General features: G+C 35.8%; 1 protein-coding gene across 3 annotated transcripts in view; it reads right to left on the bottom strand.

Annotated features, from left to right (window-relative positions):
- The window catches only part of Ppp3r1 (protein phosphatase 3 regulatory subunit B, alpha), a 68732-nt gene that overhangs the window by 29955 nt on the left and 23114 nt on the right, over positions 1-15663 (bottom strand). For all 3 annotated transcript variants that reach the window (XM_087216274.1, XM_087216273.1, XM_013074079.3), the window contains exon 2: positions 7813-7852. In XM_087216274.1, the coding sequence (XP_087072400.1) occupies positions 7813-7852 (40 nt within the window). The remainder of the gene's footprint in view (positions 1-7812; positions 7853-15663) is intronic.

Here is a 15663-nt window from a genome sequence, read left to right as displayed (position 1 = left end):
TTGCTTTTTCTAAAAACCAATTTGTCTAAAAAAATTGAGATACTTTAAATATAGAGAATCCAATGATTTTTTAAAAAGAACTGTAAACCAAAAAAATCAACAAATCGATGTATAGTCATGTGTATTCTTAAGAAAACTTTTCATCCCTCTCTTCAGCACAATGTAATACTCAGTGACTAGGTGGAATAAATGTTATGACAGAAATAAATTGTTTCAAAAACACTTCCATCTGTTCTCAAACTGAGTTTGTATGATATTAACAAGTTTTCCTCTTAAGATTTCTGAGAGGATGAATAATGGTCTGGGAACAAACCAGAAATCAGAATTTCAAACACATATTATTAAAAATTCAAATGAGTTAAGTCAGCCCATTTAAGAATTTTAAAAAATGCTGAAATAAAGAATGCAATCAAATTAATTTTTGATTCATTTTTTTTTCTCTAAAAAAGTTACCTTGGTTTTCAAACAATGAAAAGACAAAGCTGGGAATACAGTGGGAGAACATTTGCTTAGCATGCCTTGTGTTAGAACCCTAGCACTAAAAAAAAGAAGGGGGTGCCAGGAGAGGAAGGAGAGAGAAGGGGAGGAGAGAGAAGAAAAGAGACAGGGAAGGAAGGAAACTGGGGCATAGGGAGAGGGGAAGCGGGTGGGAGGGAGAGAGAGGGAGGGAGGGAGGAAAGAGGGAGGGAGGAAAGAGAGAGGGAGGGAGGGAGGGAGGGAATGAGGGAGGGAGGGATCTCAATCTAGGTAAAGAATACTAACTCATAAACTACCCTGAGATATGATTAAAAGCAGAAATTAACAGCACAATGTAAAATCGGTAGGTCTAAATTTTCAAATATTCTAAACTTTTAAATATTCAAGAAAACAAAAGTGCTTCAATATGAAACTGTTTACTCAAAGTTGGGGCTGTTCTAATGTTAAGAAAGTCTTCGAGGTTTCTAGATACTTCACTGTGCAAGAGGAAAACATTCCTTCTGTGTCTGCCAAGCACTCCTTGGGTCACCTTCTAACAAAAGAAAGTTAAGGAATATTTTTAGATAAAAGAATCATTCAGTCTACAAAAGAGACTCTGTATTTACTAATTTTATCAAAATTATTCACCTTCATACTAATATAATCAACAGTAAAAAATTAGTTGAATTTCACTTCCTGTACATACTATTAATTGTGCTTCAGTCTAGTCCTCTGCTTACACTATCTAAAGCAGTATCATGCACTCACTTTTCCAAGTCATCATGCCAAGTTTCAACTAAGGTCTCAACTTTGCGCAAATCACCTCAACAGAGTATACATTTCCTAGGCCAGACAAGTTAGCCAACAGATAAAGTCACAACGGCCTATAATTTAACTCATGAAAAATCCAACACTGTCCTGGGTTTAATCACAGCTGCCACCCCACACTCACATACACACACAATTTCCTACAAGAAAGGGTATATAATACTGTTTTATTAATATGATTCTGAGCCTTCAGCATGTGTGAGGCCCTATTTTCAACTGCCCTCACCATCCCAACCTAGCCCCCCAAAAGACTGTAAAGCATGACTACCTAAGGTCAAGTTATGGGTGTTTTTCACATTCTATATGACTTCTGCCTTGTAATTTAAGATTCTATCTCTATTTTCTTATCAGTGCAATGCAGAAAAGTAGCACTGCCTTTCTCATGAGGCTGTGGTAGGGACTAAACAGGTTTTTTTGGGGTTTTTTTGGTACTGGGGATCGAACTCCGGTCCTTGCGCTTGCACAGCAGGCAGTGAAACCACTGAGCTAAAACCCCGGCCCTAAACAGGTTAATGTATATAAAGTACTTAGAGTAGTGCCTGGCACATGCTAAGTGCCACGGAAGTATGTATTGGTATTATTTATGACATCAAATTGGGTGATAGGTAACTAGTAGGTTTTCCAAAAGGCACAGCCTTTAAAATTAACCAACCAGTTGCTTATAGAGTCCAACTGTAAGCTCTTACTAACTTACTATTCCAACAAACATTTATTCAGCATGTGTTTTGACGCCAAGTATTATGCTTCCACTACTAATACCTCAATTCTTTTATTGATGAAAATTATCTTAAATAGCCACTTACTCTTATAAAGCTTGCTGTATGCATACCATACTTGATTGGAATTTAATTTCTTAATAATGAAATCACAGAGGCCATGTATGGGCTACTTAGTGAATTCAAGGCTGGCCTAAACTACACATTGCGACTCTGTCTTAAAAAAAACCCAAAACCCAATAATAATGATGATGAAATCAGTAATTGTTTTTACTCTTGTTACTTTTTCCATTCATTAAAAATTCTGCAAAGGAAAATTCATACACATAATGGTTTAAAGAATATAACTCTCATATACCCATCATCCAGTTTCAACCATTATCATGAGAAATATTTTACTTATACCCTCATCCCAATTATTTTAGAGCACCCCCCCGAGATATCATTTCCTTGTAACTATTCAGCACTGTTTCTGAAAGATAAAAACTATTTTTACATATCACAATAATATTACATATGAAAACTAATAGTTCTTTGGCATCAAGTAGTCAGGATTTAAGTTTCCCCAAAAGTAACAAGTGATTTTGTAGGTTTTCTAAATCCACCAGATATGGCAATTAGCCAATGTGTCAATAAAATAAAAATGATCTTACAAGTTTCAGAGAAATAGATGAAAGGCAGATGGCAGCAAGTCAAGAAATTAACAGAAATAAAGAAATGGAAATAACTATGCATGCTTTTCTTTAGGCAAGAACAAATATGAGGAAGAATGGAGAAAAACTGGAAAGTATATGTAGGATCAGAATCCAAAAAGCTGATTATAAACCGAAGAAAGGAGAAGCTTAAGACGAAGAAGCTAACAAAATGTAAGACCTTAGAAACAAGAAAGCAGGAGATGAAAAGCACAGTGGGAAGGCTAACCTTGAATAAGGGAGGCATAACTCAAACCCTCACTGAAGAAAAGGTTGTGTATGTGTGTGGGGGGAACATCCGGAGTTTTCTCAAGCATTAAAAAAGCAAAATCATTTATTAAAGGTAAGGAACTGCAAAGAATTGTGTTGGGGAATTGGGCAGAATGATGATTATACAGATGCAATTTGCAGAGAATGAAAGTAAGCAAATAACCAGACAGATCAAAGAATTAATCAACATTCGAATCCTACAAAGTTTTTAAAAACAATTTCAAACATCGCCCTTTCTGTTAAGCTTTTCTTATTTTCCTTAAAGGTGATTTTCCCTCCTTGAAATCTGTTTCTACTTTTCACAATAGTTTACTTTCACTGTAACTGTACACATTATTCTTTTCCCAATAGCTGGAGTGTAAGGACTTTGTAGGTGTTTGCTTATCTGTGTGTCACAGAATAGAAGGACAATACCTTACAGTACCATATCAAGTCTTGCTACCTTTTGTTACAGTAACACGATTTATATACAGAAAGAAAACAAATATTTGAGAAAACTCTGAGAGCTGAGGGAGTTATAGAAGTTCTCACAGACAACACAAGTTGAGCTAGGTTTGAAGGAATGAGTAAGGACAGAAATAAACCTGAATGGGAAAATGCAAATAGTGATGTGCCTGAAGGATTGGTTTCAGCAATCTTATAAATGATAGTACTGTAACTGGCCAACTTAATGACATAACAAGACCCTGTCTCAAAATTTTTTTAAAGGGGCTGGGGATGCAGCTCAGTGCAAAGGGCCTAGATTCAATTCCCCAATACAAAATTTAAAAAAAAAAAATAAGAAAGAAAAAGAAAAAGTTCTAAGGATAAAATTGAAATGGGTAGCATGTTTCCCACATACTACAAAACTAAACCAAAAACAAAAAACTAACCTTTGCCACGCTGGATGTGCAGAAGGGAACATTCATCCATCTCTTGCCCTTGTGTTTTTTTTTTTTGGTACCAGGGATCGAACTCGGGTCCTTACACTTGCGAGGCAGGCAGCAGAACCACTGAGCTAAATCCGCGGCCTGCCCTTGTATATTTTTATTTGCAACCAAGGTAAATGACCTTCAGTCCCAGACTTAACAGGAGAGCAAAAGAAAAACCTGAGAAATATGGGTCCCTTACAACATCTGTTCTTGACCCAGAAATAAAAACTAACTTCCTAAATCCTCCTTCCAATCAGAGTTGTATTCAAAACAACCAAACCCAACAATACTGCAGCCTGAAACCTAGCTAATTACAGACTCCCACACCTCTTCCTTGCCATCAATATCCGGAGGAATAATTATATCATAAGCTCAAAGTACAATTCTGGGTGCTTTGCTATTAATAAAAAGAACCAGCGGGCAGTTTACCAATCCCTGGTCTACAAAGCCATAATTAGGCCTGGTTTTGTCAATTCAAACAATATTCTGTAACATTTTATTTTCACATTTAAGATAGAAACTTACATATGTGACTACATATGGTCCTAATTTAATAAATTCATAAAGAAAGTCTAAGAGGAAATAGTAAAATGTAAACAACAGTTTGAATGGCAAGATTATTGAGAACTAATCATAAATATAAGCATTTTTTAAAGTTTAAAAAACTGTAGAAATTATAGGGGGCTTACGGAATACATCCATGGCAGAGCACTTGCCTAGCATGCTCAAAGCCCTGGGTTCAATTCTCAGCACCACAAAAATAAAATAAATTTAAAACTTTAGAAATTACAAAATGGAAGGTAAATTGATTAATAAATAATTTCAGTTTATGGTGACTGCTACAAAGAAAATATATAGGACACTACTCAGGAAAGAATCTAAGGAGAGTTGGGAATGACAGAAGGCTTCACTCACTCACCCAGAGATGAGACTGAAGAAAGCCAGCCAAGTGAAGAGCTGATAAAAGTGGGCTCCACTTAAACTCATAGGCAGGCAGAGACAGTAATGGGAATAAAAGAAGCTGATGGATGTTTGGGGAAAAGAAAGGAGACTGTTGAACGTAGCCACAATGGGGAAAGTGGGACAATTCAAAAGGGAAGTGATAGTTCATTAGAAATGAAGAGACCTTCAAGCCCTCATTTAGGCTGAAAGGGCTGTTTCTGCTGAGAACACAATGGTCTGGGAATTTCAGAACCTTGTATCTTAACATACCAATGGGCTCTACTCCAATTCTAAGGGTCTCCCCCTTTCCCAATCATTGCCCTTTCAACAAGAGATCTGATTTGGTTTTTTTTGTTTGTCTGTCTGTTTGTAAGAGAATACTATCAGCTCCCTGCTCATCTGACCAGTCTTTGAAACAACAATTACTAAGCCTTCATTTTCTTCCTTTAGGCTCTCCAGTATGGTCAGAAGTAATGAGCCAGGGCCAGGGATTTAGCTCAGTGGTTCCACCACCTGCCTCACAAGCGCAAGGTCCCAAGTTCAATCCCCAGTACCAAAAAAAAAAAGAAGTAATGAGCCACTTGCTCTACTTTTCCCCAGAAAATATTGTGCAATAACGACTTGATCTACCAGTTTTGTGTTCAATACAATAATGTAAAAATGAACATGCCTTTAAGAAAGCAGCTAATTGCTATCAAGAAATCAACAAATAACAAATGCTGGCAGGGTTGTGGGGAGAAAGGAACCCTTCTCCACTGCTGGTGGGAGTGCAGACTGGTGCAACCACTGTCGAAGTCAGTATGGAGATACCTCAAAGATCTAGGACTAGAGGTCCCATTTGACCCGACTATTCCCCTGCTGGGTATCTTTCCAAAAGAATTAAAAGAATCATACCACAGTGATATATGTGCACCCATGTTCATAGGGGCACAGTTTGTAATAGCTAAAGCTTGGAAGCAGCCCAAGCGCCCATCAACTGGAGACTGGATAAAGAAAATGTGGTTTTTTATAAAATGGAGTACTACTCAGCCATAAAGAATGAAAAACTAGTCATTTATAGCTAAATGGATGCATATCGAGGCCACACTCTTAAGTGAAATAAATAGGACACACGTGTAAATACCGAAGTTTCACTAGTGTGAGAAACTGATAGTGTAAACAAGGGTTAAAATGATTAAAATGAATAATTTATAATGTGAAATAGGAAAAAAGGTCCAAAGACAATGGAGTGAAGGGAGAGGAAGGGGAAAGGAAAAGAAGGAAAGGAAAAACTATGAGAAAAGAAAAAAAAAAAAAAGGAAATGAAATCTATGTAAATAGGTAAGGGCAGAGGGGGTGAAAGGCACACAGGTAATGGGGGAAAAAATAAGAACCAAGATATATCATGTACAGGTACAAACACCCAATGATAAATGTAAATGAATTGTATACCTAAAATGTACCAATAAAATTAATTAAAAAAAAAAAAAGCAGCTAATGGGTTAATATCAGATGCTGTAGGTGACCAGACCACTAGTCATTAAGTTTGTTTTTTTAACTCTTAATGCAAGTTAATTAATTCTAAATTGTCATCTAGTCTTTCAAATATTAGGTTTCCATCAAATGCATATGTGAAAATATAACCTTTTTCAAACTTAAAAAATAAAACATTTTAAAAATTAGAAAAAGGTTTTAGGCAAGACTCATTTTGTAAATGTGCTTTTTAATCAGATAAATACAGAGTATCACACCAAAACCTACCTGTAGGATTTTTTTTAAAAGATTTAATGAAAATAGGTGCTTATCTGTTTTACCTCCCTAAAAATACAGAAAACTGAACTTTCCAGCCTGTGGCAATTTGGTGGAGCTGTGTGGCTAGTTCTGGGCCATACAATAAATATGAGCATTCAAAAATGTCAGTCACTTCTGAGCCCAGGCAGATAAAAGCATGATCTGCAGGTTCTAGAATTTCCCTTTCCCCTGTTGATCTTGGGAATCAGGCAGGGAATTATTGCCATTACAAAACAAGGAAGCCTAGATCACTGAGTACCAAACAGAGAGAAAAGCTCCTACAAATCCACTTTGGAAATTCTTTAACCTGAAAATTTTTTGTTCGCTTAAACCACTGAGATTTGAGGATCATTTGCAACCACGGCACAATGCTGATATTAATAAAGTCCCCCCAAAATCTCCCTACTCTGTAACTTATAGACTGTATGTCAAATTCATTACCCACATTAAATACGTAAAGGCTCACTTTGCACGAGGCATGATGGTGCATTCTGGTAATCCAAGCACTGATGGAGGGTGAGGCAGGAGGATCCAAGTTTTAGTCCCACCTAGGCAACTTAGCAAGACTCTTATCTCAAAACTAAAGGGGGTGAGGAGTGTTGGGGATGTAGTAGTTCAGTGACAGTGAGACAGGAGATTGGAGCATGGCAAAACTGGCTGGGGAAATAGGTGTGACCTGTTAATTACAATACCCCAGAACACATGTGCAGAACAGTTCCCACAGCCCTGTGAACGGACTTCTTGTGAGACCTGAGCAGGTTTTCCACAGGATGGCCTAGACTTGACATCAGCTTGAGAAGTGGGTGACATAAAAAGGACAGTCCACAATGAGTTTCTGCCACTGTGTTCTTACTTCCATGGTGGCCCACCCTCATGCTGTAGGGTGTGCTTTTTTTCCTACTTTACTTGACCCAAACTCACTCTGCAGAGCTCGTTTCTTTTCCTACCTTTAATAAAATTTTGATACCATTTGCGTTTGTCTTCACCAATGCTTTGCTTAGGACAGAAAGAACCTAGAAACCACCTCCAGAAGACTCCAGCACCCCAAAATCTGCTAACAGTAGTGTACCCCTAGGTTTGATCCTCAATACCATGCAAAAACTGGGGGAGGGACCTAACTTTACTATATAAATATGTATTAGAGATGTATTTTCTATACTCACATATATACATATGTACATAAACAGATTTAGAAGAAGTTCTTAATAACAAGAATTTTCAACTTACAGTGTGAGCACATTTCCAAAGGGTAACTTGCCTCATTTCCCTGGGGGAAGAAAGGAAACAATTGGTCACAAGAATGGCATAAACTTCTTTAAAATACTAAACAAATACTTTAATTTACAAAACATAAGAAAATAAGCTGTATACTAATATGTCTAGATTTATAAATGAGATTTGCTTTTTTAAATCGGTATGAAAACAAGAATATGGTAGAAGGAGCCCTTGACTCAAACTGGCTTAAAACATGGTTCTACTACTTAAGACTTAGGCAAGCATTTGATTAAAATATATTTCAACATTTTTTCATATCCTAAACACACTATATATCAAATTTTCATACACTTGAGACTGTCAGTGCTCCAACTTGTCTTGCTAGGTGAACTCATTTTGGAGAAGAGCTCAGAAGAAAACCTCTCTTTTTAATTGAAGTGTTTCCTGAGAGTACAAAATGAGCTGGTAAAAAGAAAAACCAGAAAGTTTAAACCTGCACTGAAACAGAATTTTCTACATGCTATGCAACTAATATAAGAAAAGTATTAACAGGAAGGTAAGTCATATAAGATAGCCACTCACTTGAAAGCCACTTCAAGTATTTCTTTTCATGCAAAGAATTACTTCATAATTTATCTGAACTCAGTGTAATTTTTTTTTTTTTTGGAACTCGTGATCGAACTTGGGTCCTCATGCTTGCGTAGCAGGCAGCAAAACCACTGAGCTAAATCCCCGGCCCCTCAGTGTAATTTTAGAAAAATATAAAACCAGCTTTTACTAGAATGTGATTTAAGTGCTCTAGATAAACTATAGACCTGCATCATTGTTCACATTTAACAATTTTGAGGACTGGGCACAGGTTGGTCAAATACGGTGGAAGATCTCACTATTTGATTTTAAGTGGAACCATAAGTAGCTCTAAATCTAGAACAATGGACATTCCTGATTCACAAAAGTAAAATCATTAAGATTTTTTTTTAAATTCAGTCATAAAAATTCAGTGATAAGGGCCGGGGATTTGCTCAGTGGTTCTGGTGCCTGCCTTGTAAGCGCAAGGTCCCGAGTTCGATCCCTGGAACCAAAAACAAAAAACAAAACCAAAAAAATTCAGTGATAAACTGATTGCTAACCATTTCATATTCCACTTATCTAACCTTGACCCTGCCTAACAACTAGCAATAAGTGTACAATAAGATTAATGTTGGAATACTTCGTTATATTTATATACCTTAAGAACCCTGGGAAAGCAATCTGAAGAGGGGGGCAGTTTAATATGATTGTCTAGCTTTTAAACTCCTAGAATTTCTTTAACCCTATGTAACTATAAGATCTAAGAAAAATTTATCAGGAAATTGGTGTTTTCAGTTCTTCACATGTTGCTAATATCTAGTCTTTTCCTTCAAAATTACAACAGGTAATTGTAATTTCCAGAATTGGTTAAGTAAAGATCACTTTAAATATCAAATACATTTTAAAGTAAAGATAAAAGAAACAGCAAACAATAAATCTTGACATTATTCACAAGTAGAGATGGATTTCTGCTTATTTTGTCTGTCACTTAACTGATCTTAATATTCTTTCCATGATTCCTATCTGTATTGCCTCCCATATTCTTGCATGCCTCCATTTTAAAATACTCCTTTTCCTTACTGCACTCCTCTTGAAAGTCTATTTGTGCAAGGTTCTTAAGAGTATACTGGGGCTGGGGATTTAGCTCAGTGGTTCGGCTGCCTGCCTTGCAAGCATAAGTACCTGAGTTCGATCCCCAGTACCAAAAAAAAAAAAAAAAAGAGTATACTGAACTTTATTTACTAAGCTTTGTATTGTTGCTGTATGTTTTTATCCTATTTTATGTATTTTTAAATTTAATTTTTTAACTGAGTACTCTGTCTTGTAAGTGAAAGTAAAACAGTTATGTAATAATTTCAGGCAGTATTTTGAAATCAGGCCCTTGTTTTGCCTGTACACTGACCTTTACAGTGTGACCAATTCTTTATAAATGATACGATCCATCTCTTCTATTTGTCTGTATTACTCCCACTGACCAGCATCCACAAGATCCAATGACAGAAAACCAAGTGACCAGCCAAATCAGGGCTCCTAAGGACTTTACCATAACATTAACTATTTAGTTTTTTGTTTCTTTTTTTTTGGTACTGGGGATCGAACTCAGGACCTTATGCTTGTGAAACAGCCGCGGAACCACTGAGCTAAATCCCTGGCCCCATTAACTATTTCTAATCTCTTCTAAACTTAGAGTCCATATATCCAATTGGTTGCTGCAAACTCAATCTATACAAAACTGACAAGAGTATCACATCCCTGCTAATATGCAATATCTCCGCCATACTTTCAGGATAAAAATCAATCTTCAGAAGCCATGTAAAGCCCTTTCAGAAAACTCCCAAGCAGCAGCAGCAGCATCTCAACCCTACCACCCTCAATTTCTACATATTCGGGATTCTTTGAATTTATATGGCAAGACAGTCAAGGTTTGTCTTCCATTGCAAAAAAATTTTTTTAAATAAAACAGTAGCATAAAGATAATTTTTTCAATACAGCCAATATAATTCTGCCCCATATTGTTTTCATTCTGCTTAGTCATTAGCAAAAGCAGAGGTTTTAGTTTTTCCTTCACCCTAGTTTCCTGAGCTTCAACCAGAAAGTATGAAATTTTATTAGCCAATCTAAAGTACAATTATATTTAAACAAAAAATACATTATCACTTTGTAAATTATTATATCAGATTTAGCTGGAAAAATCACCATTTCTTTTTTTTTCTTGTTTGGAACCGGGGATCGAACTCCAGTCCTTCCGCTTGCGAGGCAGGCGGCGGAACCACTGAGTTAAATCCCTGCCCCCAAAATCACCATTTCTGAAGGTAAGTCAGTTCTGAAGTAAATTTCTACCTGATGTTCCAGTCCAGGATTGAGAAATACTGAAATAATGATAGCTACTGTGAGACACTTGTGTAATAAGGTAATAGCATTTACTAAGAATAAACAATCATAAAAGTGTATCTAAATATGAAAGATTTCTAAGGCTAATAAACATGCTTTAAAATGTAATTCAATACGAAAGTCTGCAGAATTCAAACTGTGAACCATAGGACCAAGTTGCTGGCAAGATCACTTCATGATGAAGTCCTTAAATCCTTTACTTGAAGTTCAATATAGACTTTTCTTATACTAATGAAAAACTCAGTAACCTGCCTGTGAAGGGATAATGCTATGTGATCTGCTTGTCTAGTAGATGAAAAACTAGTAAATCAGTAAATATGTAAGAAATTATTTTCAGACAATCTGTGATCACTGATACAACGCAACAAAAAGAAGTGAGCCCTAGGTTTGGCCCATTGGCCTGAAGAAGTTTCAAAGTTGTAGCATGGGTGCATAATGTTGCCAAAAGAGATACACGGAGATCAAGAGGCCAAGGATGTTAGATCTGTGGGGAAGAGCATCTTGGAGAAGGGAAATGTATAGAGAGAAACCTTTAGAGATCTGCTAAGAGGTCCTCTCCAGTCTTTGCAACACTTGAGAGGCAACTTCCTAAATTCTGAATTAATAGGTTCAACAATTTCTGGAGGCTGGACAATACTGGACATGGTTCATGATCTAATTCCAAGTAATTTTAGTGTGTGCCAAAACAAAATAACACTCATTAAAGCAATGAAATAAAATCCAGCTCACCAGAATAAAATTCACAATTACAACTAAGAAAAAATATGACAAGACATTACAATTTGGATAAAACTCAAAAATATTATGCTAAGAAAGCCAGACATAAAAAGCCACAAAGTGTATCATTTCATTTATATGAAACATTGTAGTAAGGTAAATCTACAGAGACAGAATGCAAATAGGTGGTTGCCAGGAACTTTAGTAAAGGGGAATGGAGAATAACTGATTAAATAGTTATAGGGTTTACTTTTGGAATGATGCAAATAGTTTGGAATCATTGAGTGGTAGTACATAGTCACACAGCGTTACAAACATGCTAAACACCACTGAAATGCTCACTTTAAAATGGTTTATTTTGTTACATAAATTTCACTTCAAAGAAATTTAAATACCTGCACACACCCACATACAATAGAGTATTTAAAGAAACATCAAAATTTGTCCAAATTTGAAAAAAAAATTAAACTCACAACCCAAGAAGTTCAATGTACCCCAAGCAGAAAAAGAAAATTAAATCCACACCAAAAGATATAATAATCAAATTACTAACTGCCTGTGATACTGGAAACTGTAAACATAATTTAGAGAAGAAAATACACCACATACATATGACAAAATGACTACTATGTATCTTTTCTCAAAAACAGTAAGGGTAGAAAAAATCTTTTCGAAGAACTGAAAGGGAGAAAAAAATACATCAAACAAAACCTGTGAGGCTAGAATTTTATACCCAGCAAAAATACCTTCCAAATATTAAAATATGTGTATTCTAACCAAAACTGAAAGATTTAGGTTCCAACCTATGTTCACTTCAAAAAGGTCAAAGTAGGCCAAGCATAGTGGCACATGCCTGTAATCAAGTTTATCTTTAGTTTTTAATGGGTTTGTATAAATTTATCCTGTTGAATATTCTTTCAGCTTCTTGAATCTGTAGAATTTGTCTTCTTGTCAAATTTAGGTAATTTTCAGCTATTATTTCCTTAAATATTTTTCAATCTTTTCCTTATTTCTGTCCTGGGAATCCAATAGCACAAGTCTTAAGTCATTGTCCCATAGTGCCTCTGAGGCTCTGTGTATGGATTTTTTTCAGTATGTTTTCTTTGTTATTGAGACTGGGTAACCTCTATCTGCTAATTCACTAATTCTTTCCTCTACCTGCTCTATTCTGCTGTTAAACCCACTCACTGGGCTATTATGTCAATTTTATTTTTCAGTTTTAAAAGTACTTCTTCCATGTCAGTTGTTCCCTAAGTGACACTGGCTCACTGTGCATTTTTGAGAAAATATGTGCCAAATACAAGGTGAATAAAGCAGATTGTGTCAGTTGTTCTCTCAAGTGGTTTTGCTCTACAATGTAAAAAAACAGCCAGTTCGGCTTACAAATCATGTTAGTGCTTGTTTATCCTCAAAACAAACATCTCAATTTTTTTATGCAGAAGTGTTGCTTTACACATATCATTCCATCATATAAAATATTAAAAATGCATGTACTCAATGACTAAAAAAAATATTGCTTTGTCGAGAACATTCAAGTTAAAATGATTGCTCCCCCCATCCACGGGGATTGAACACAGGATCTTGCGCTTGCCAGGCAGGCGTGGTGCCACTGAGCTACATTCCCAGCCCTAAAATGATTGCTCTTTAACACTGCAATTACATTCCAATACAAATCTGACTTTTACCAGAGCCACTTATATTATGGTGACTACGTTGGTAACTAGACTCTAAGACAATCATATGATTGTGGGACCCCTTTCACTTGTTTTAATTTGCTGCTGCTGCTGCTGTTTTTGGTTTTTTAAGGTAGGGTGGTCTCACTATGTAGTTCAGGTTGACCTTGAACTCGCTATATAACTCAGGCTGGCCTCAAACTCACAGCCATCCTTATGCCTCACCCTCCTGTGTGGTGGGATTACAGGCGTGCACCATTTGTTTTTAACCCAACAGAATAAGACAAAAATTAAGGGTATAACAACTCTGTGATTAGGTTACAAAAGACTACCATTTCTATTTTGCTAATATTCTCTATTGTTTTCTCAGCTTGCAAACTATGACAAAGTTTATGTAGCAAGGAACAGAGGGTGGCCTCCAGTCAACAATCTATTAGAAACTAAATGCTATCTACAATCAGTAAACATGTGCAAATGTGGATCCTTACCCCAATCAAACCTTTAGAGACTACATATCCAGGAACCTCAATTTCAACTTTCTGAGAGACTATGAAGCAAAGCTAAAGCCATGTACATTGTGAAATATTTAATGTGTGTTATTTTAGGCCACTACACTTTCAGGTATTTGTTATGAAATAATACGTAACTGATACAACTGCCATATAGTAATTTTTTTAATTCTACCATTCTTTCAACATTAATTACTTGGCCTTCTGTAAGGAAAGGTTTCCTTTCTCCTGTATTTCTATGTTTATTTGTATATTTTAGTCTGTACTCATGGATTTTATGTCAGTTAAGTTATAATCATTTATCATCATCATCTAATATGATGTTCAAATCATCCCACATTTGGCCAGTGGTACTCCCTCCCCTTCAAGCTGGTTCCTGTGTCCTTTTGATATGCCCACATCATTCAGAACACTTTAACTTATAGAACAAGATATTTTAGGCATACATTGCATTTCCCTACCCAGCCCTGGAATTAGTTATTTTCTCCAAGGAATCCAATATCCTTTAAGTAGAGAACTGCTAGTCACATTTTTTAATGAAAAAGTCCTTAATTATAGTGTAGTCTGATTTATTAATCTCTTCATTTATACACAATGGTGCCTCAGTTCACTTAATTCTTTCCACAATTCTGGTTGCAACCAAATTGCAAGCAGAACTGTAATCAGAATCGTAGAAGGAATTCTGCAACCAGAAATGTGGAAAGAATTAAATTCGTGAACTGAGGTACCACTGTACTTAGAATGTGATTAATCTCTAAAACACCTAATTACTGAGCTATCTAGATAAACTTTTACTATATAAATTTATATTTATTTATACTGCTGTTCTAGTATTCTGAATATTTTTTCTACATGTAAAGAGGACAAGAACATTATCCACGCCTCCTAACAGAACCATTATAGTGAGGAAAGAAGAAAATGCACATGTGTAATACAGAATGCTAGGAATGATCAAAGTATAAACACTGCAGATTCTCAGTACCACCCCTCTCAAACATAAAATTTTGAAATTGTAGAGGTCTACAGATATCCAAAGAAACCTATCCAGCAAGTACTCATAGAACATGGGCTCAGGGGAAAGTTATGGCTTTTAGAAATTATCAATATGTAGATGGTAAGGTTCCCCACCCAAGGCAAAGTGAAAAAACAGAACACAAACACAAAGCTGGGTGCAGTGGGGCAAGTCTGTTGTCCCAGCATTCAGGAGGCTGAGGTAGGAGAATCACTTAAGGCCAGCAGTTTGATGCCAGCCTAAGGAAAAATAAAAAATAAAATGCAACATGAATCAAAACTATTATCAAAACTTAAAGCCTTAAAAGAGAAATTCACCAATGATGAATGACTAACTAAAGGAAGAAAAACAACAGAATGTAGTTGTAATCTAAGAGTTTTAATATTCTCTTATGGCTCTATCATAACCTATATAAACATTATTCTACAATGCTTTCTCATGCTAGAACACAAATATGTGTGTATATATCCTGTTATTAATATACATTATTAAAATTCATATGCTAATAGAATTCTGGAAATCAAGTGAGGGAAATGTTTAATTAACAAAGGCTTAAGAATAGGAAAAGAGGCCAGGGATTTAGTTCAGTGCTTTTGCTGCCTGCTGCACAAGCGCAAGGACCTGAGTTCGATCCCTGGTACCAAAAAAAAATAGGAAAAGAAGGGCCGGGGATTTAGCTCAGTGGTTCCACCTCCTGCCTCGAAAGCGCAAGGACCAGAGTTCGATCCCTGGTACCAAAAAAAAAAAAAAAAAAAAAGAATAGAAAAGAAGAAAAAATTATTTAACAGAAGAAAAACTATTTAAAAGAAAAACTATTCTAACATTTTTTGGTAGCTGCAAACTTCCTATAAATCATATTAAAAGTATGATATAATTAAGTTATGCAGGTTGCTAGATAAAGAGAAATTATCAACCTTATCACTACAAATTATTTTTAAATGATCTTGAGAGATTAAATTTTCAAAAAGAACTGATTTACTATTACATACAA

The sequence above is a fragment of the Heterocephalus glaber genome, unplaced genomic scaffold (assembly GCF_053883595.1).
Source record: "Heterocephalus glaber isolate CG9 unplaced genomic scaffold, H.glaber_assembly_v1.0 deba00001457, whole genome shotgun sequence".
In the NCBI taxonomy this organism is placed as follows: Eukaryota; Metazoa; Chordata; class Mammalia; order Rodentia; family Bathyergidae; genus Heterocephalus; species Heterocephalus glaber.
This window is presented reverse-complemented; position numbering and strand designations above follow the sequence as displayed.